This window comes from Amborella trichopoda, chromosome 3 (genome assembly GCF_054954075.1).
Source record: "Amborella trichopoda isolate Santa Cruz 75 chromosome 3, AtrichopodaSantaCruz75HAP2 v2.0, whole genome shotgun sequence".
Classification (NCBI taxonomy): domain Eukaryota; kingdom Viridiplantae; phylum Streptophyta; class Magnoliopsida; order Amborellales; family Amborellaceae; genus Amborella; species Amborella trichopoda.
In genome coordinates, this window is record NC_142338.1 from 62004056 (window position 1) to 62027255 (window position 23200).

The 23200-nt window shown below is 35.3% G+C and overlaps 1 protein-coding gene across 1 annotated transcript; it reads right to left on the reverse strand.

The window, feature by feature from the left end:
* Nucleotides 1-1545: 1545 nt before the first annotated feature.
* LOC18421632 (dnaJ protein homolog) lies at nt 1546-10880 on the reverse strand. The gene is made up of 6 exons (XM_006826381.3): nt 10457-10880; nt 5318-5480; nt 4671-4812; nt 4266-4542; nt 3868-4066; nt 1546-2040 (listed from the first exon to the last, which is right to left on the reverse strand). Exons 1-6 carry the CDS (start codon nt 10607-10609, stop codon nt 1715-1717), a joined length of 1260 nt encoding a protein of 419 aa, XP_006826444.1. The 5' UTR covers nt 10610-10880; the 3' UTR covers nt 1546-1714.
* Between the last annotated feature and the right edge of the window lie 12320 nt (nt 10881-23200).

Sequence of the window (23200 nt, forward strand, 5' to 3'; positions counted from 1 at the left end):
TCGCGTTTGCTTTTTGGAGTCTGTTGTCACATTCGCTTTTTGGAGTTTTCTTCTGTGTCTTCCTCAGTTTCGTTTGGAGTCTTCTCCACTTTCTTCCTCAGTTTGGTCGGAAAAAAGAAGGCCGATTTGGAAGAAGAATTTGGAATTTTGAAAAAAAAATGTAATATTAGTAAAATATATATTTATATATAAAAAATTTAAAATAAAGAATTCAACAATAATAATAAAAAAGACAATAGTCAAAAGGGTCGAAGCTTCAGTCGAAAAGGCCGGATCACATCGAAACGGGCCAAAGCACATAATTGCCTTTTTAAAAGACAATTTTGTACTTCGATCAAAGAAGCCAAAGCGGCTCGAAGTAGGCCAAAGCGAATGCACTAGAGCTTTGTTGCGCTTCGGTCTAGGTTGAAAATCTGAAGACTTCAACATCTTCGACCGAAACGAAACAAATTTGACAATATTGATACTAGTTGCCGTTAACTTTGCTTTGGTCAACAAATTTGACAACATTGATACTAGTTGCTGTTAAATTTGCTTCGCTTCGACCAAAGATGTCGAAGTCTCCAGATTTTCAGCCTAGACTGAAATGAAACAAAACCTAATACTTTTTATTATGTTAGCTTCAATTCGCTTCGATCAGCTTCAGGCCGATTCGGCCAACACTTTGACCATATATATAATAAAATTATTTTTTTCTTTATTTTTTATTTTTAAAATTTTTATTTCTTATTTTTTCGTTATTTGTATATATTCTATATATAAATATCTAAATGTTTATATTAAATTGAAAATAATAATCCGAAGTCTTGAGCCAAAGTACCAAATTAGAAACCCAAGAAATATCCAAAAAATAATATAACAACATTACATACTAATAAAAAGTCCTGCACCAAGAAATCAATATAAATGTTCTCTCCTTTGATTGCCGTCGCCGCTTCAATTCCAACCTCCTTGTTTTCCCCAAATTCAATCGAAATACACATTTTCAGAAGGAATCAGACAGAATGGAAATTAGAAAACAGTGTGCAACCATGATCGCATAGGATAAAAACATACGCCGTTGTTAGGTCATAATCATGTCCAATTTGATAGCTTGGGATGTATTATAAATTTCTAAAAAGTTTCTTTGTTAAAACCTTAAATCCAACCAATTTAAAATATGAGAAATTGTAACCCCTCGTACTACTTGTATACTCTACTAGAAAATAAAGCGCACAAAGAAGAGAAACCTAAAATTATACCCCAGGCAACAAAAATCACGCAAAAAAGAAACCTAAAATTACAAACATAAACACGTCTCTCACAAAAATCCCTCCCGGTAGGTGCGTGCCATACAAGCAGCACAGATATGTAGCTCTCTCGCATGCAGTCCATCTCGAGAAGGCACCCTGTACAGCAATACACCTCATATAATACCCATCTACCTTGCCCTTCTTTCTTGTTAATTGAACCTAGCAATCAATCCATATAAGGCTCTTTAATTTCACAAAAGATACCATGTAATGTAATGTGGCACTAGGGCTAGGGCTGGTTGCTTAAAGGTCATTAAGCCACAAAAAATCATTATCTTATGCATTCCTTGAAGCTCCTCCAGGTCTAACAACCCAAAGAAAGGAATAGTACACCCACTACAAGAAATTTGACCTCATATATCTCATTTTCAATCCAAAACAAACAAAACAGTCATCATGTCCCAACCATGACATGTCCTCCCTCACTGCTGAGCACACTGCACCCTCTGGGCACCACTAGCTGGTCCATCATCATCCTCATCATAAACCTCCTGAGCAGGATGGCTCTGCTTCCTCCGCATCTCCTCCTCAATGTTCACATCATGGAGGGTCGTCTCCTCACACTCGTCCAACTCCATATCTGTTAGCTGGCTTGATGATCTTGGAAGCAGCACAGCTTCCAATGCCTTGGACTGATCAGGGCTCAAAGAGTCTGGAAATTCAACTGTGAAGTGGATGTACAGCTTCCCCTTCATGAAGGGCCTCCCATACATGGGCATGCCCTCATCATTTATCGCCTTGAATTGATCTAAACGTTACCGCAACAACAAAAACCAGAGACAAATTGGTATATGTATAAGGGAATGGATTAACCAGAGGCGAATAGATATATGTACGAGGGAATGGTTTCTGTCGGCCCACAGGCCGACAGCTATAGTATCAACCAACGGCCTAGATTCAATCTAAACTAAGCCGATTTGACGGTCAATAACTCATTTCGTATTTGAATTTTCATTTTTTTTTCTACAAATTACTTAATAATTTAAAAAATAATTTGTAAACTAAAAATTAACCAAAATACCCTCACAAAGTTTCAAGAGTATTTTCATCAATTTATATTTTGTAAATTATTTATTTTATATTTTTATTAGATTTTCTTATTTTCTAATAATGGACACCAAAAATTTCAAATGATTTGAATTTATATATATATATATATATATATATATATATATATATATATAAATGCTGAAATTAACCCACTAGCTCATATGAATATAAGAGCCCAACAGCCCGATTGAATCTGAACTGATTAAGATGGTCACGACCTCATTTCGTATTTTAATTTTATTTTTATTTTTTTTAAATCCAAATAACTTGAAATTAGACGTGTGTTATTCAAAAATAGGATAATCTAATAAAAATATAAAAAAAATAATTTATAAAAAATAAATTGACAAAAAATACCCTTGAAAAGTTTTGAAAGTATTTTGATCAATTTAATTTTTACAAATTATTTTTTAAATATTTTTATTAAGTGCGCCTTAATAAAAAGAATGGACACCAAAAATTTCACGTTAAAATTTAAAATTCAAACACGAAATGAAATCTTGACCGTCAAATCGGCTCAAATTCAATCTGAACCGTTTGACTCATATGTTCATATGAGCTAATCGGCTCATCTCAATATTTTCTATATATGGAAAAAGCTGGGATTAACCCACTAACTCATATAAACATATGAACCCAATGGCCCAGATTGAATTTGGATCGATCTGACGAATACAAATGTTCGATAGTGTTTGAATTTTATTTTATTTTCTACAATCCAAATCACTTGAGAGTTTTGGCGTACGTTTGTCAAAAATAAGTGAATCTTTAAAAAATATTAAAAAAATATTTCGCATGAAATAAATTGACCAAAATACCCCCAAAAAGTTTTAAGAAGCATTTTGGTCATTTTGTTTTTCACGAATAATTTGTTTATATTTTTATTAAATGCGACTTGATGAGAAGAACACACTTAAAATTTCAAATGATTTGAATTTGTAGAAAAAAAAAAAAAAATTCAAGCACCACCTGACGTCCGCAATCGTCAGATCAGCCCAGATTAAATCTAAACCGTCGGGCTCATATGTTCATATGAGCTAATAAGCTAATCCCCACTTTTTCTTATATATATATATAGGTGCAGTTGGCATATGGATGCATCTGTAGCTATAGACGTAACATGCACGTTCAAATTTTATCATGGTATATAATTTTGATGTAAATATATATATGTATAGTTCTTAGGATTATCTCAAACTGTATTTTTATATCTAATTGTAAAATTTTAAATTTCAAAAATGGTTAAAATCAAATAGATCTATAAACATATGAAAATCTTGAAAATGGACGGTGTAGATAATATATTGTAAAATGCACTATTTTTGAGACTTAAAACCTTTTTATTCTTCATGGTCATACATCTCGATGTCAAGATGATCAATCAAAGGGTTTTTCAACATTAAACGGATGGATTTTTGAGGTGCATCCATAGTTCTACAATATAAGGTTGCATCCTTATATAAATGTTTTCCTATATATAGAGAGAGTGAGTGTGAGTGAGAGTGAGAGTGAGAGAGAGACTAACCAGGCTTTACCACTTCCCCAGGGTTAGACTTGATAAGCAATTGCCTGTTATCAAGGTGAGTCAACACAAACTGGAAACCACAGAGAGCTTCAGTTAGGGAGAGCGTATGTTCCACAAACAGGTCATCCCCCTTTCTCTTAAATTTTGGGTGCTCCTTTTGTTGCAATACAAACACAATATCACCAGTAATACAATCCGGCTGCAGATTTCCATCACAATAACAAACACAAAAGTTAGTCATGTAATCAGACAAGAACCAATACTTTTTTGGCAGTAACTCATAATTCAATACATATTGAGAGAGAGAGAGGAGTAAAAAGAGAGAGAGAGAGAGAGAGAGAATGAGGAGAGAGAGAGAGAGAGAGAGAGAGAGAGAGAGACAGAGAGAGAGCTCATACAGCTTCATCAGCTTCTCCTGGGAAGGTGATCTTCTGGCCATTTTGCATCCCCTTCTCAACAATGACTTCCAACACTTTCTTATCTTGAACAACCTTCTCGCCCTTGCATTGTGGGCAGCGGTCCTTATCACTGATGGTCTCCCCAGTTCCCTTGCAGTCATTGCATGGGTGCTGCATCTGTTGAATCATTGAAGGCCCCAACTGTCTTATGGAGACCTTCATACCTGATCCTTGGCAACCAGCACATGTCATTGAAGCACCAGACTTTGACCCCTTGCTGTCAGTCAATATACGGAATCACAGTTTTGCCGTTAGGTCTATCCATTCGAATCCATTAACAAAGCCCAGTCCACAAAGGTCAAGTCGACGATAAATAAAAAAATAAATAGAAAACAGTCCCCCTACCCTTTGCACTTTGAGCAGATGATATTCCTTGAAAGGGAGAGTTTCTTTGATGTACCATTATAGAGCTCCTCAAGAGACACCTTCAGGGGATGAACCACATCTTCTCCTCTCCTCTGCCTTCTGCCTCGGCTGCTTCCACCACCTACACCACCAAAACAACAAACAATCAGAATTTCATATACAGCCAGAAATCAAAATGATACAAGCAAACTGAACTAAGTATCAGAATTTCTCAGCACTCGTAAGATAGGCCACTACACCGCTATTGTCTGACTCGCTCTATTTGGCTACAGAGGAATGTACTGATGGAGAGAGAAGATCAAGGAATTTGAGAGGCATTTGCCCAACTTAAAACAAATTGCACGGACTCAAGAATGTTTCAACTAACAAAAGATAAATTGTATAGAACTTCTAATGCACTTGGAAGGAATTTACTTGAATCAACTAGACTAAAAATAAATTACAGGATAAAGGATGTTACTGAAAAGAAAGATCCAAGTGCCTAAGAAGAGCATTAACTATAAATATAGATGCAAATAGATGGCAAACTTTGCCCATAGATGTACATCACAACAGTATAACTTCACTAGCAGAGTCATGGAAATAACAGATAGAAGAGTCAGATACAGGAAAAGCAATGGCCACACCGAATGGATTGCCGCCAAAGAAGGACTGGAAAATATCAAATGGGTCATGGCCTCCAGCACCTCCACCCATTCCCTCCTTGAGAGCATCTTCTCCATATTGATCATAAATCTCCCTTTTTTCTCGATCACTTAGCACTTCGTATGCCTGTGCAAGTTCCTTAAACTGCAACAACAAAACACACCATATCATTCAGCACTTTATACCCTTCAGCAATCACATAAGTCTCTAATACAAGAGAATACGACCCACAAGCTACAAGAAATTGAGGCATTAAACCAAAATGAAGCACCTCACAAAAATCACACTTCTCAAAAACATGCTACAAATGGTAGTACCATGCCCATACTCAAGAAGTCAGTGAAGAGTTCACTATGTATTGCAATTGATGTAGAACTCGTAAGTCAAGTTCTGTCTTTTGCTTTCTCTTTGATGGTATTGACTCACAGAGTTGCAGTTATCCTTGTATTATTATTTTACAAGGGAAACCTCCGATACTGAACTATAGTTGTTTTAACCCAAGATTGAGGAGCATTCCATTATTGTTTGCAAATTTCTGTACAGCTCTCTCTGGTATCTCTTCATGACTACTTAAAGTACATTACATACACACGCCTCAGTTGTGGACACTCCCACAATGCATATGTCCAAGTTATAAGACACTCATGTCTGAGTTGGGGCACCCGTGCATATATTGCAAAGACACCCCATGCCTTAAATTTTAAAAAAAATCTAAATTAGGTAAATGTGCTCATTTGAAACAATAAGCATGCAGTCCTGACACTTCCATGAAGTGCAAATTGTTTAACAAGGTCCGAGTTGAAGTGTCTGTTTTAAAAAGCCATCTCTTAAACCAGTATCCATGTCGACACTCTTAACACCATTGTTAGCATCCTTGCCACCTTATATTTGATGATGCAGCAAGCAAGGCATCCAACAAATTCCGTGCCAACATGGGCTCATATAGGACATATGAAACCTAAAGAGAATCAAAGCAGGGTGGGTCCCTCCAAAAAATCTCCTAGTAAAGATGGCCCACCATATAGTTTCAGCTTCTGATTGAATTTGAATTTGTTTTTAATTATTTGTTGCACTTTATATTTAAGACTATATTCCCCAGTATTCCCCCTGAAATGGGATTTGCCATTTTAGCACTAGGAAGTGAAGTCCTTTCATACATGGATTTACAAGATGAGAACCCTAAGAGACACATTCCATCTGTTTCAGAAGATGGCTTGATTGTATTTGAGTTCAAGAATTGGTAGAATACAAAATGAAAACCACAATAGATGAATGTGTAACCCACTGGCCATAATTGTTAGATTCTTCCAACATAGGTGTCCATCCTGCTCCAAAATCTTACTCCGGTGCTAGAAGAAAGGAACCCTCAAGATTTCTCAAATATTAAATTTGGGATCTCTACCTCCACTATTATGGATATCAACCTCCATCTTAAAGATGGATGATTTTCTTTAGTTATAGCCAGCTAGCAATACAACCATATCAATACAATTGCACTGCTTGCTAGCCACAAATAAAAAGATCCCTACTTTAAAGAGTATGTATTATGTATAGTCCTTGACTATATATAATATTTAAGGTTGGGAACAAGATCCCCAAAAATCATGATTGAGATCCTCAAAAGGTTGATCCCCTCTTGACTCTAGACCTATGAGGATTTCAATCCCTAACATATTCAGTGTACGTAAAACATTCCCAACCATATCCCGATCCCAATCCCAACACAGCAATTGGCCAAATGGATCAATTCTTGTGCAATAAAATTTGAACTCATTCAAATATGGTGAGAGACCACTTAATCATGCTGCTCCCTTTGTCAAGGAGATTCGAGAAATGTTATTACTTGGGCCTCCGGCCCTGCCCATGGAGAGTTGAATCCATTTTTTGATGAACTAGCTGTCATCTGCGGCCCTTTAAGAATCACTTGGAAACATGTTTTCAGGGAAGCACATGCTGCTGCTGACACTTTAGCAAGGGATGGTGCTCGCCTCAACAACTCTCTGGCTGTTTAGAAGAATTTTCCTCCCTTCTAATCAGTATCATTAACTTTATTTTTTTTGGTCCCTGTTGGGTTTTGTAATGGGCACCTGTTAAGCAGGTACGACTAACCTTGTAAATTAAATGTGTTTATATGCACATGATCTACACTGTAATTTCCTTTCATTAGCACAAATGTGAACATTATCAAAAAAAAAAAAAACGAGAGAGATTCTAAAAAACTAGCTCACTATTACGCGTTTCTCCTATAACTCAAAGCCTTCTTCATTCCCTCATGTTTGGCACTTCCCCTATCAAATTCTCCCAAAAAAAAAAAAGAGAGAAAAAACGAGAGAGATTCTAAAAAACTAGCTCAATAGTACGAGTTTCTCCTTTAACTCAAAGCCTTCTTCCTTCCCTCATGTTTGGCACTTCCCCTTTCATTTTCTCCCCAACAAGTTAAAGGCTTCTTCATTCCATCTTGTGTATCACTTCCCCTTGAAAATTCCCCTCAAAAAACATTATCACCCCATTTTCGCACCATCAAATTGACCGCTCCCAAGCACTCAAGCCCAAAACCATCAGTTATGCCCCTAGGCCCTAAACCTTAAAACCCAAACCCTAAACCCCAAACCATTACATGTATCCCAAAGCCCCCCAACCCTAAATTAGTCCTAATCTCACCACATTCCCATAAAATCCGTCACCACATTCCCCAATAGGTGCGCCTTGTATTTGCTAGATGAAGAATCAAATGCTCATTTACTACTCCACTGCAAGTTCTCCAAAGCAATTAGGAAGAAAATCATGGAACTTTTTGAGTAGGCCTGGGCTACCCCAAGCTCAATCCCTCACTTGTTTCAAACTTTTTGAAGGGACCCTGGGTTACCCCAAACTCAATCCCTCACTTGTTTCAAGCTAAACTCCTCTCCCCGTGGCCCAAGGCTAGTAGATTCCTTTGGAAAACCTCTATTTTAGCAACTATTTGGGTATTATGAACCGAAAGAACACAGGATTTTCAGAGGAGAGAATTCCACGACTAGTCTCTTGACAAAGAAAATCAGAAATCTCGTGGCTTTCTGGGCTACCAACCACAAGTGTTTTAGGAACTCCTCTCACTGATTTCCAAAGTAACTGACCTAACCTACTACAGCGAGCTCAACCCAAAATCTCAAGGGCATCATTGTGGAGACCACCTGTTAGGGGTACCATTAAGCTAAAGTTTGATGGTTGCTCCCTCGGCAACTTGGGACCCTAAGGCATAGGGGGCCTTTTTCGTTCTAGTGATGGATCGACTCTGTTCTACCGACCTATTGGAGTTGCTGACTCCACTCCTGCTAAGGCTATTGCCCTTTTGGCGGGCCTTCGCAAGTTTGATCCCTCTTGGAGTCCATATTTGGTAGTTGAAGGAGACGGCAATAATATTATCTCTTGTGCATCCAATCATTCATCTCGGTCATGGCGTTTCGATGACGATTTCGAAGAGATAGTGCATCTAGCCAGGATTTGCAATGCCACTTGGAGGCACGTTTATAGAGAAGCCAATTCATAAATTGATGTTTTAGCAAAAGAGGGGGGCCTCTTCTAACTCCCCTGGGTGGAACTAGTTTTTTGTGTGCCCACCTCATTTCCATTGACCCTCTTAAGAGTCTTTTCTCCATTGTCCTTTTTTGTCCCTCGAGGGCTGTATAGTGTGACCCTGCAAAGTCACCATGCTTCTTGCTCGTCTTGTAATCTTTACTATTTATTAATGCAATTATAGTGAACTCCTCTCAAAAATCTCTATAGGGTCACCATACTTCTTGCTCGTCACTTTTTCTTGTTGGACATGTATGTGAAGTTAAGCAATTTGCTCATAACAACCTACCTCTGAACCTAACATTGTTTTCCCCTATCATACCAAAACCATCTACATCATTTTAGCCTCAATCGTCCCCCATTTAGACATGCAATTTCAAAATCCTATTTGAATTGAAATGCATCAGTATCCTCAACACCTTGCCACCCTGTATTTTGTAACATCCCTAAACCTCGTATGACTCTCAACGAGAAATCCTAAAATAATTAAGAAACCCACCTTGATTAAGACTCTAATTTCAATTATGATCCCCAAACCAAGAATCCTAACCTAACTTTATTTCTCATCAATCTCCATACTCCAGCCTGCAAAAGGTTGATACACTCACTTGGCATCCAGTTATGTTGGCTACTGCATTGACATCTAGGTAATTGCAGAGCGACCATCTCATAACAAGGAGCTAATGACAGAGGATTGCCGCATTTAATGTTTCTTGTTGCATTCCCCACTATAAAGCAATTTGGCCTTCTGACTATGAACCCCAAGCCACCATAGTTTCATATAGTGGAACGCCACCATTGATTCACATGAATGGAACACCCACTTATTCTACTTGGCACCTTGTGTATGTTTAAAATATACTATGCTCTAAATCACTATAGCCACACTATAAGATTGATCCAGAAAAGTTGCATCTATTTTGCCTATATTAAGACTCAATTGAGTAACCAATTCAATCAGAAACCGGTTGTGTATGCATTCTCAACTATCATGTCAGGCGCCAAGTCAAAATCTTCAGGAAAAAAGCAGATCACCTATCAATCTCGCCAAAATGGATAGATGAAATGCATCCACATGTTCAGGTCATATAAAGTATAGAAGCCTTCTCTATGCGAGCGAGCAGACATCTGTATCATATTCTGATGATGATTGTGAGTTTTGTCTTGCTCCCAACTTCCCATCCTCCTACCCTTCATTTTTTTACTAGATATCAAATGTAACCAATTCAAAAAGAGTTCAAAGAAAAGAAAACACATACCAAAAAAATTTCCTTTCTTCAGATATGCAATTCAGTGAATCTCAAATTCCAGAAACATTGCACCAACAATTTCCAGAAATCTATATTTTGATTAATTGGCACAGAGAGGTTTTAACATAGATTTCTCAAAAAAAAAAAAAAAACAAAAAAAAAAAATTGTGGGGTCACAGTGAAGGCATATCAATTGATTGAAAACAATAAACATGTCTTTGCATGCCTGCAATGCAATCAGATCTATGAGAGAAGCTGTAAAAATTATTAGGAAGGGAGGGGTACAAGAAGATGAGATGATCTGTGCGTGCCTACCTTTTCGGGATCACCACCCTTGTCGGGGTGGTTCTTAATGGCAGCCTTCCTGTAGGCCCTCTTCAGATCCTCCTGCGATGCGTTCTTTGAGACCCCCAATATCTCATAGTAACGCGTATTGTCGCTTTTCTTTGGCGCCGCGCGACCAAACATCTTTCCTCACTGCTTCTCACTGAAACACCACACAAACAAACAACACTGCAATCCAAAAGGGAATCGCTTTATTTAGAAAGAGAGAAAAGGCGATCCTTTCCTCTCTTCGCTTCGAGAGAGCCTACAATTGCAATTTTCCCTCTGGAATTCACCTAGCTAAGCTAGAGAGAGAGATCGTGCTTTCTTTCGAGAAACCCCTTGACCTCACAAGACGGAGACAGAGAGAGATCGATCCGAGAGACGAGAGAAGAACACAGAGCAGCAGCGCTCCTGGAGCCAAGCTGAACTGCGATTTATATAAGGTGTGGCCTTTTGAATGGACGGCTTAGATGAGGTTCTTAGAAACGCAGTGCAGCACACCGTTGATCGTAGGAAGACAGAGGTCCAAGGCTACGAGAAAGGAAGACTCTGGAAGGTCCTCCTCCTTTCCGGAATGGATACGTGACAGACCGTTGGATGATTCATCCGACGGTTAACACTACCCTTCTGGATGCTTCGGTCACCCGGCAACAAGAGCATCCGTTTCTATCCACCCAACCCCTAATATGAGGAAATGTGTTTGGCGAGTCAGCCGACTCTCACTATTTTTATGCGGTCTCCCTATAAAATATATCCCATCTCAAAGATGATAATCTCAACGATGGCAATATGATCTAAAGTTAGAATTTTTCTTTCAAATAATATAAATATTATTTCTTGAATTCCTTCCTTTTTCTTTACTTTCATTTTAACTTTTAGTGGATGTAACATTTTTAATCTTAGATTTATCAAAAGGTCATAATATAATCTTGATTTTTATGTTTGTATTATTTTTACAAGTTTATTTATATGATGTGCCAAATAAATCAAACAAAAGGAAATTATCAAAATATACCTTTTTTTTAGATTATTATAAATAAATCCTACAAATTTCAAAACATCATCCATACTTTTTTTTTTTCCATTGTTTGCGTTTTTTTTTATGAAAATACCCTTCACGGTAATCTTAAATATGTGAAGGCATCACGATCGACCCAAAACTATGATGGTTATAATGGTTTCTAAGTCAATGCATCTTGGTACTTAAAAAACGCATCATGGTACTTAAAGAACTGTGATCAGTTTCTGGACTTATCACATGGTCACTTGAAGCATCACGGCATATAGAGAACCGTGATGGTCACTTGAATCATCACGATACTGAAAGAGCCATGATGGGTTTTTTTTACCATCACATGATGACTTGAAGCATCATGGTAGTTAAAAAACTTTGATAGTTACTTAAAGCATCATGACACTTAAGGAACCGCGATGGTTACTTGAAACATCACAACACTAAAAGAATTGTAATATCTTCACATACCTAACACTTCCATGAAAGGTATTTTAGTATAAAAAAAAAAAGTGAAAAATAGTGAAAAGGGGCATGGATGACGGTTTGAAAATTTTAAATTTAATTTCTAATAATCCAAAAAAGTTGTCTATTTCTTATAATTTCCCAAAAAAAAAATTTGTATAATATCCTCATGTTTAAAATTTAAGTTTTCTACCAAGTTTTTTATATTTTAAAATTATTTTCATTCGGATACCTACTCAACTATTTTATTAAGGGTGTGATTTATATAAGGATGAGGCCCCAAACAATCAAAAAGACGCACCTTCAAATAGTGTCGAAATATCGTTTCAGAACTGAAAAACTTTATGATGATCTGAAAATTTATTTTCAACTCTATTTATGAAATTTCAAGCTTCAAAAATAAGTGTAGATCAAACAAATCTATGAACACTTCAAAATTGACTGTCTAGATAATGCATTACATGATGCACTATTTCCAAGACTTGACGTCTTACTTCTTTTTTTGAAGTCGGATTTGAGGGATTTTCAGCATCAAAACAACTTCTTTGACTTTAGGTGCGCCTTAATGTGATTGTTTAGGGCATTGACCTTATGAAAACTTTTTCCTTTTATTAAAAAGTACCTACACGGCTCTTATTTTCAGTTTGGATCATGAAAAGTGAGGGCCCTTTAACAATTTAGCCACTTAAGCCACTCATGCAAAATCACCTAAACTTAGATACCGGACTTAGATACCGGAACAAACACAAGTATTTACATCATAAATTCCCCACTCGGTCCAGGTCCCAAAACAAAACTAAAGATCTAATGATAAAATGTGTTTTGGATTTAAAAACTAGAAAAAATGATGGGTATTTAGATCATTTAAAAGTACATAAATTGCTCTTATTTCCAGTTTGGATCATGAAAAAATGAGAGAATTTTAACAATTTAGCCGCTTAAGTCACTCATGCAAAATCACCTACATACTCATGTTTGTTCTTGGTTCAAAACTCAAGACAAACATTTTTAAATAAAACATATTGTACCAAACTTAAATATCTGGTGAGGCTAAATTACCAAATTTCCACACTCGGTCCAAGTTCCAAAACGAAACTAGAGATTTAATGATAAAACATGTTTTAGATTTAAAATCTAGAAAAAATATGGGTATTTTGATCATTTAAAAGTACCTAAAATACTTTTATTTCCACTTTGGATCATGAAAAAGTAGGGGCATTTTAACAATTTAGCCACTTAAGTCACTCATGCAAAATCACCTAAATACCCTTGTTTGTTTCCCGTTCCCAACTCAAGACAAGCATTTTAAAAATAAAATATCTTGTACCAAACTTAGATATTGGAACAAGCACGAGTATTTACATCATCTTGATTGGTGACTTAAGTGGGGCTAAATTACCAAAATTCCCCACTTGGTTCAGGTTCCAAGACGAAACTAGAGATCTAATGATAAAGCACGTTTTGGATTTAAAATCTACAAAAATGATAGGTATTTGGATCATTTAAAAGTACCTAAATTGCTTTTATTTCCTCTTTGGATCATAAAAAAGTGAGGGCATTTTAACAATTTAGCCACTTAAATCACTTATTCAAAATCACCGAAATACCCTTGTTTGTTTCTGGCTCCAAACTCAAGACAAGTATTTTAAAAATAAAATATCTTGTACCAAACTTAGCTACCGAAACAAGCATATGAGCATTTACATCATCTTGCTTGGTAACTTAAGTGGGGCTAAATTGTCAAAATTCCCCATTTGGTCTAGCTTCCAAAACGAAACTAAAGATCAAATGATAAAATACGTTTTGGATTTAAAATCTAGAAAAATGATCGGTAATTAGATCATTTAAACGTACTTAAACTACTCTTATTTCCAGTTTGGATCATAAAAATGTGAGGGCAGTTTAACAATTTAGTCACTTAAGTCACTCATGCAAAATCACTTAAATACCATTGGTTGTTCCAGGTTCCCAACTCAAGAGAAGCATTTTTTAAAAATTATATTGCACCGCACTTAGATATTGGAACAAGCGAAAGTATTTACATCATCTTGCTTAATAACTTAAGTAGGGCTAAATTACCAAAATTCCCCACTTAGTTCAGGTTCCAAAACGAAACTAGAGATCTAGTGATAAAACGCATTTTAAATTTAAAATCTATAAAAAGGATGGGCATTTACATGATTTAAAAACACATAAACTGCTTTTTTTTCCAATTTGAATCATGAAAAAGTGAGGGCATTTTAACAATTTAGCCACTTAAGTCACTCATGCAAAATCCCCTAAATACCCTTATTTGTCCCCGATTCCAAACTCCATTCAAGCATTTTTAAAATAAAATATATGCACCAAACTTGGATATCGAAACAAGCATGAATATTTATATCATCTTGCTTGGTGACTTAATTGGGGCCCAATTACCAAAATTCCCATCTTGGTTCAGGTTTTAAAATAAAACTAGAATTCTATTGATAAAACATGTTTTGTATTCTTATTTTCAGTTTGGATCATGAAAAAGTGAGGGCATTTTAATAATTTATCTGCTTTAGTCACTCATGCAAAATCACCTAAATACCCTTGTTTGTCATCGGTTCCAAACTCCAAACAAACATTTTTAAAATAACATATCTTGCACCAAACTTAGATGCCGAAACAAACATGAGTATTTACATCATCTTGCTTGGTGTCTTAAGTCGTGCTAAATTACCAAAATTCCTCACTTGCTCCAGGTCCCAAAACAAAAATAGAGATCTAATGATAAAAAGCATTTTGGATTTAAATTCTATATAAATGATGGGTATTTAGATCATTTAAAAGCACTTAAACTGCTCTTATTTCATGTTTGGATCATTAAAAAGTGGGGGCATTTTAACAATTTAGCTACTCAAGTCACTCATGCAAAATCATCTAAATACCCTTGTTTGCCCGGTTTCAAATCCAAGACAAGCATTTTTAAAGTAAATATCTTGTACCAAACTTAGCTACCGGAACAAGCATGAGTATTACATCGTCTTGCTTGGTAACTTAAGGGGGGCTAAATTGTCAAAACTCCCCACGTAGTCCGGGTTCCAAAACGAAACTAGAGATCTAGTGATAAAACTCGTTTTGAATTTGAAATCTATAAAAAAGATGAGTAGTTAGATCATTTTAAAGTACCTAAACTGCTATTATTTCCAGTTTGGATAATGAAAAAGTGATGGCATTTTAACAATTTAGACACTTAAGTCACTCATGCAAAATTACCTAAATACCCTTGTTTGATCCCGGTTCCAAACTCCAGATAAGCATTTTTAAAATAAAATAATATTTGTACCAAACTTCGATACTAGAATAAGCACGAGTATTTGCATCATCTTGCTTGGTGACTTATGTGTGGCTAAATTACCAAAATTCCTCTCTTGGTTCAAGTTCCAAAACGAAACTCGAGATCTACTAATAAAACACGTTTTAGATTTAAAATCTAGAAAAATGATGGGTATTTAGATCATTTAAAAGTACTTAAACTGCTTTCTAGTTTGGATAATGAAAAAGTGATGACATTTTAACAATTTAGCCACTTAAGTCACGCATGTAATATCATTTGAATACTCTTATTTGCTTCTGGTTCCAAACTCAAGACAATCATTTTTAAAATAAAATATCTTGCACCAAACATTGATGCCAGAGCAAGCACGAGTATTTACATCATCTTGCTTGGTGACTTAAGTGGGGCTAAATTTCCAAAATTCCTCACTTGGTCCAAGTTCCAAAACGAAACTAGAGATCTAATGATAAAACGTGTTTTGAATTTAAAATTTAGAAAAATGATGGGTATTTAGATCATTTAAAAGTACCTATACTGCTCTTATTTCTAATTTGGATCATGAAAAAGTGAGGGAATTTTAACAATTTAGCCACTTAAGTCACTCGTGCAAAATCACCTAAATACCCTTATTTGTTTCCAATTCCAAACTCAAGACAAGCATTTTTAAAATAAAATATCTTGTACTAAACTTAGCCACCGGATCAAGCATAAGTATTTATATCATCTCGTTTGGTAACTTAAGTGTGGCTAAATTGTCAAAACTCCCCACTTGGTTTAGGTTCCAAAATGAAACTAGAGATCTAATGATAAAACACATTTTGGATTTGAAATTTATAAAAATGATGGCTATTTAGATCATTTAAATGTACCCAAACTGCTATTATTTCTAGTTTGGATCATGAAAAAAGTGAGGGCATTTTAATAATTTAGCCACTTAAGTCACTCATGGAAAATCACCTAAATACCCATTGCCTGTTTCCAGTTCTAAACTCAAGACAAGCATTTTTAAAATAAAATATATTGTATCAAACTTAGCTACCGGAACAAGCATGAGTATTTACATCATCTTGCTTGGTAACTTTAGTGAGGCTAAATTACCAAAATTCCCTGCTTGGTCCAGGTTCCAAAATGAAAATAGAGATCTAATTATAAAATGTATTTTGGATTTGAAATCTAGAATAAGGATGGGCATTTAGATGATTTAAAAGTACCTAAATTGCTCTTATTTCCAGTTTGGACCATGAAAAAGTGAAGGCATTTTAACAATTTAGTCACTCAAGTCACTCATGCTAAATCATAGCTCCAAACTCAAGATAAGCATTTTTTAAATAAAATATTTTGTGCCAAACTTAGATACCTGAACAGACACGAGTATTTACATCATCTTGCTTGGTGACTTAAGTGGGGCTAAATTACCAAAATTCCCCACTTGGTCTAGGTTTCAAAATGAAACTAGAGATCTAATGATAAAACACGTATTTGATTTAAAATCTAGGAAAGGGATCTGTCTTTAGATCATTTAAAAGTATCTAAACTGCTTTTATTTCCAGTTTGAATCATGAAAAAGTGAGAACATTTTAACAATTTAGCCACTTGAGTCACTCATGTAAAATCACCTGAATACCCTTGTTTGTTTCCAGTTCCAAACTCATGACAATCATTTTTAAAATAAAATAGCTTGTACTAAACTTAGATACTGGAAAGTATTTACATCATCTTGCTTGGTGATTTAAGTGGGGCTAACTTTCCAAAATTCCTCACGTGGTCCGTGTTCCAAAACAAAACTAGAAGTCTAATGCAAAAGAAAGTTTTGGATTTAAAATTTAGAAAAAGGATGGGTGTGCTAAATTATCAATATGTTGGTCAAGTTCCAAACCCATAATACGGGCAAAATTTAGGCGCTTAAAACAAAATCGTTGAGTTACATATGGGAACGCCATTTTTCAAAATAACCATTTTGTTTGAAAAAAAAGAAAAAAAAGGAAAGCACATGCTTTAACCAAGTCAAATCTCTTCTCTCCTCTATAAACATATGTTTCCCTTTAACTAAATACTTTATTTAACCGTTACAACAAAAAAAAAAAAACTAAATACTTTATTTAAGAAAAGTACCTAACCATCGCATTCAGATAAAGTCAAATTTAAACAATTTTTTTACTACAAAAAACACTGCTTGATATCTTTTCTGAAAATATTTTTCGCATACAAATAAAAATAGCTTCCAATTTACTCCCATTTAAGGCTTAATAGATCCTTCAAGACCCACGCCTTTGGTGGACACATTTCATGTCGATTTGAAGAGGTTGTCGATTTTAATTAATTATTATAAATTTTCAAGTCTGTTAAAACTTAAAATAAAAGAATTAGAAGGAAAAAGTATGCAATGAAGCACGTGACATGCAAACACTATCCTACATCGATTACAACCATTAGTGGCCAGTAAAACACCATCCTCAAATGTAAAGTGCATATGCGAAATGTAAAGTGCGCCATCAAACGCTCAGCTGCGGTTGGCTCACATAAATGTCGTATGAGGTTATGTCCATAGATTTATCACATATCGAAGGGTAAGATGGACTAATAATGAACCGAACATAGCATTTGCTTGGCATATTTAAGGGGCTAAGACATAATTTGACTTTGGTGAGCATTTTCAATATTTAAGAATAGGTGACTTTGAAGTACCATATTTAAGAGATAATTAGATTTTGATGAACATTTTCATTTTTCATAAGAGATTAGCATGCCATCTAATGGTACTTTACATAGTTTACAGCAAGGACTAAAGCAATGTTTAAAAATACAGATCCGGGTGGATCGCCCACTCACCAATTCCAATCTAAATTGACGATCCAGATCGGATGAATCGGCGATCTAGCGAAAAACAAAGAAATGGAAATGATTAGGAAAACAATTGCATTGTATCCACATTTCATAGTTTTTCTTTGATGATTTAAGAAATAACAAGCAAAAAGATAGGTTTTTGCTTTTATAAAAAAAGTATTTTTAAGAGTTGAATTGCCCAATTCTTATCAAAAATAGGGATAAAATTCATTGTTCCCCATCTTGATCGGTGATCTATATATATCACTTGACTAAACCAAGAAATATCTGTCCAAAAAATCTAGCAAACATGCGATGGGAAACATCCTAAAAACCCAACTACAAGACCGGACACTGAATCGAGAAGTGTTTAGTTAGGCTTTTGTAGTTGGAGGTGGATAAAATCCTAAAAATACCGTAAATATGCAATAAAAACAAATATACACTTTTAAGATTCAGTTTTTACCAGATCGAACCAGTTTGGGTCCAATCCCCACATGGTGCAGATTTGTTGGTCGCATCTGGTTTTGATAACACTCATATGCACTATTTGCACTTGGGAAAAATGAATGTGCAAGGGTGTGCATAGTGTATCGTGTTTTTTTTAAAAGAAATGTATAGTGTATTGTGTTGGTGTAGACTTGCATGCATGTTTCTTTCATGCAACATTACTACACAAAATAAAAAAAAGGAAAAATAAAGGAAACTAGTGTTTTTCGAGATCGAACCGAAAATGCTGCCACGCTTAAGAATCATCGAAATAATTGTATTTTGGAAACATACCTGTTGTGACAAAACCCGTTGAATCCGCTATGTGTCGGGGTTCGACAAAAGTACCATAGATCTCTACCGCTCATCTATGAGAATGAGAGGTCTGATTTAGCTTAGAAGCACCTCAAATATCAGAGAACACCTTCAAAAGGAGCTATGTGCTTCCAATGAAGAGAAGAGAGAATGTGTAGCTGGATATAGGAGAAACAGGGATAGGGATATAATGCCTACATGCAGGAAAAAGGATACAATGTATAGTTGCAGTATCGTAAGCAATTGGTTTAAGAGAGAGAGAGAGAGAGAGAGAGGGGTATCCATACTATAATTGTGACTAGAGAGAAATGTGCAGCTATATATAGGAAAATATGAGACATAATGTATGTTGACCTTTATAAATAACTGGTTGTAGTATAATTGGGAGATATATATATGTATATTGTATTGTATGTTATTGGGAGAGAGACAAAGAGGCATCTATAGTATAAGGGTGGGAGATATACATTGGTATTGTATGTAAATGTAATTTAGATAGTTGAATGGTAACTTTGAAATTAACTAGTTAGGAATTGGGATTATTAATTATGATGACATCGCACCATTAATTAATTTTTTTAATAAATACCCACTTATTTCTAGGTTGCCAACCCACGCTCTTATCTTTTCCTGGAAAAGAATAGCAATTTTTTTGAATTACATATCTCTCTTTTCTTGAAATAAGAGATGCCCAATTTGCTATTTAATTATTTATCATTTGGATGGATGCTTTTGGTGTATGCAGAATTGTTTTCATTATTACCACCCAAGACATGCGTAAGAATTCACAGAATAACGGACGACTCTATTTTGGGAAAATTGCAGGTACTCTCCGAACTTGGACTTTCTAGACAATTTCTCCCTGATCAATTTTTTTATCGCAATTTTTACCTCAAAACAAATTTTTCTAGCACATACTTCCCAACTAAAAAAGTCATCATTTTTTTTTTATAAAGATGCCATTATCCATGATGGCATCACAATTCCGATAGGATGCTCAACGACTAGAAATAATGCCGGATTGAGTCCACAATAAGCCAGACCAAGTATACATTCATACGATAATTGCCTGATCGAATGGGGACATCGCCAAACCACGCTTTGGGCTTATTGCCAGACCGCTCATTTACACGGGCGGACCACTTTTTTGTGTGTGTTATGGGAAACGCTAAGTCGTAGGTGTTAGAAGAGAGAGATGGCAATTTGGTCTTGAAAACTATGACTTTTTGACAAAGGTAGTATTTGCAAAAAATATTTATTTTGGAGTTAAAATTACAATACAAATGAGGTTAGGAGTAGGCTGCCTAGAAAGTCCAAGTTGGGGAGCATTTGCAATTTTCCTTTTTCTAAACATGGTGCAGTTTATGTAAGATTTCAACTTTAAACAATAAAAAAGATAGATTGTTAGCGTTTAACAATTTGCAACCCTATGTCTTAAACTCAATTCCTACCAAGGTAAGTGTGATGGCCTAAAATTTTATTTTTATCCATAATTATGAAATTTAAAGCTTTGAAAATGGTGCAAATTTGTTGGTTAAATTTGATAAAATTTTGATGATCTCCATATAACTTTGGTTGTAAATTTTGGTGGTAAATTTTCGCCGTGATCATGTAAAAAATAAACTAATCACCATAATTCCGATATCCTCATCTGTTGTGTTTGCATGAGCACCGCTAATGAAAAAGAGGAAAAATAAGAGACCATAAATAGGATATTATAAAATGGAAAAAGATTATATAAGGATGCTACGTTATACTATAGAACTACGGATACCCCTAAAAAATCCATCGGAAAAGGTAGTTTTAATGTTGAAAACCCTTTGATTGATCATCTCGACATCAAGATGTAAGGCTCTGAAAAATAAAAAGATTTAAAGTCTCAAAAAGTGCATTTTACAACATGTTATCTACACCGTCCATTTTCAAGATTTTCATATGTTTATAGATCTACTTGATTTTAACCATTTTTAAAATTTAAAATTTTATAATTAAATATAAAAATAGATTTTGAGATAATGCTAAAAACATTTTACATCAAAATTATATACCATGTGAACGTGCATCTTACCTCTACACCTACGGAAACGTCCATATGCAAACTGCACCCTTATAAATGGGACAGCCAATCAAAGTATCCTTACACACGTATAAATTATATATTTTTTCAATGTTCCATTTGATAAAGTGAATATTTATGGCTTGAAAAGCAAAATGAAAATTTACTTGTGACGTTACTATCAGCTCATCCTTTTGTAGTGGGTTTATGTATGGGTGCGGTATGTATGGAGCCGAGGCTCTAAACAATCAAATTTGAGCCCACCTTCAAACAGTGTCGAGAAATATGGTTTTAATAATGGAAATCTTTGTGATAGCTTTAAAATATATTTTTATATTTAGTTATAAAATTTAAAGCTTCAAAAATAGTATAGATCCATCAGATATATAAAAACTTGATAATCTTGAAAATTGACGGCCCAAAAATGCGTTACAAAATACATTGTTTCCAAAACCTGAAATTCATTTTTTTCTCATGCCCATGCATCTTGATGTCGAGATGGTCAATTTGATAATATTCGGGCGTCGAAAAAAAACCTCTTCTAATGAATGTTTTGAAGTAGGCTCTAATTTGATTGTTTAGAGCCTAGGCGCTATACAAACTTTTCCCTTTATGTATTGACCATGCTTCATATAGCATATCGAATCCCTTGTTCCTGTTTGTTTTTTAAGTATGGCATCTAAATCTTAAAAAACAGGTATGGTTTGTATAAAGCGAGGCCATAACCATTCAAAGTAAAGGAGTACCTTCAAATAGTGCCGAAACATGTTTCAGTATGAATTTTTTTTGTGATGGTCTGAAAAGTAATTTTCATCTTATAAAATTTAAAAACTAAAAAAATGTGTAGATCGAGCAGATATATGAACACTTCAAAAATCCTAAAAATCAATTGTCTACAAAGAGAGTCATGTAGATCGAGTACATTTTAAAAAACAATGGTCATGTACTTTCTCCATATTAACAATGTCATTTAGAGTTCCATTTCTTATCAAAATGGGAGTTCCGCGATTACGTTTTTTTTTTTTGAATAGAAGTTCAAGGATATTATTAAAAGGTCAAAGGAAGTACAACAAATTACAAAATTACATCATCAGAAACCGATAAGTTGGCAAGAGAAATGCCGGTCTTCACAAGAGTATCCGCCAAAACATTGGCCTCCCAATAGACATGAACAAATGAGAGAGTAAAAGAGAGAGAGAGAGAGAGAGAGAGAGAGAGAGAGAGAGAGAGAGAGAGAGAGAGAGAGAGAGATCCAAAATTTGGAGCAAGAAAGATCGTAACTCCTATGGGACTTTCTTCTCCTTCTTATACCAGTGGATAGCATTCAAAGAATCCCATTCCACAATACAATGAGTCCCAATATGTTTCCTGCATAAAAGTTTAAGACCTTGAAACATAGCGAAGAATTCTGCATAGTTTGCAGAGTTCACCCCCAAAGGACCAGCATAAGTGAACAAAATATTACCTTCCCAATCCCTAACAACACCTCTATAACCCTCAGATCCAGGATTCCCAAGGGAAACTTTCATCAAAATTCAATTTAAAAATCCCCACAGAAGGTGGAGACCACAAACTTACAGGCCTAAAACTTCGGACTCCCACTTGTTACAAGTTAAAAAAATTATACCTTACATCAACTTCAACAATATTTTTCTCCCCACTTCGGAGATCGGCAAGCACTTCCCATCAAAAACTCTTCTATTTCTCTCATTCCAAATTTCTCAAAGAATGACCCTCTAGCAATCTGCCAAATAATCACACGGTACGTGGCAAAGTTGGAACTGTTAATGCTCCCATAATCCCATAAACATCAGAAAGCAAAACCAAAGCCACACCGACCTGGCCAAATAACCATCGCCAAATATCAAAAGTAAATGGGCAGCAGAGAAATAAATGAGGACCAGTTTCACTATCATTTTTGCAGAGGAGGCAAATATTTGGCAGAATCTTACCTCTTTTAATAAGGTTGTCAGTAATTAACACCTTATTCTGTACTGACAATCAAGGGAAAGTTTGCACCTTAAGCGGAACAGGTCATTTCCACATACAAGCAATTTCTGGCTTTCGATCATGAAATAGAAGATGATACATCGATCTAAACGAGAATTCTCCATCCTTGGCTATGTCCCAAACGACCTCATCATCTGCATTTTGTGGGATATAAACATCATTTAATTCCGCCAATAGTTTAGAGAATTAAATGAAATTATCATCAAGAATCCTGTTATAGAGGAAGTTAATTTGCCAATCCACATTATCCCCCCTAAAAAC

Coding starts and splice junctions, on each gene's coding strand:
- LOC18421632 (XM_006826381.3), bottom strand. CDS start 10,609: ATGTTTGGTCGCGCGGCGCCAAAGAAAAGCGACAATACGCGTTACTAT. Junction 5,481..10,456: donor AGGGTGGTGATCCCGAAAAG/GTAGGCACGCAC, acceptor TTGTTGTTGCAG/TTTAAGGAACTTGCACAGGC. Junction 4,543..4,670: donor ATCTGCTCAAAGTGCAAAGG/GTAGGGGGACTG, acceptor ATTGACTGACAG/CAAGGGGTCAAAGTCTGGTG.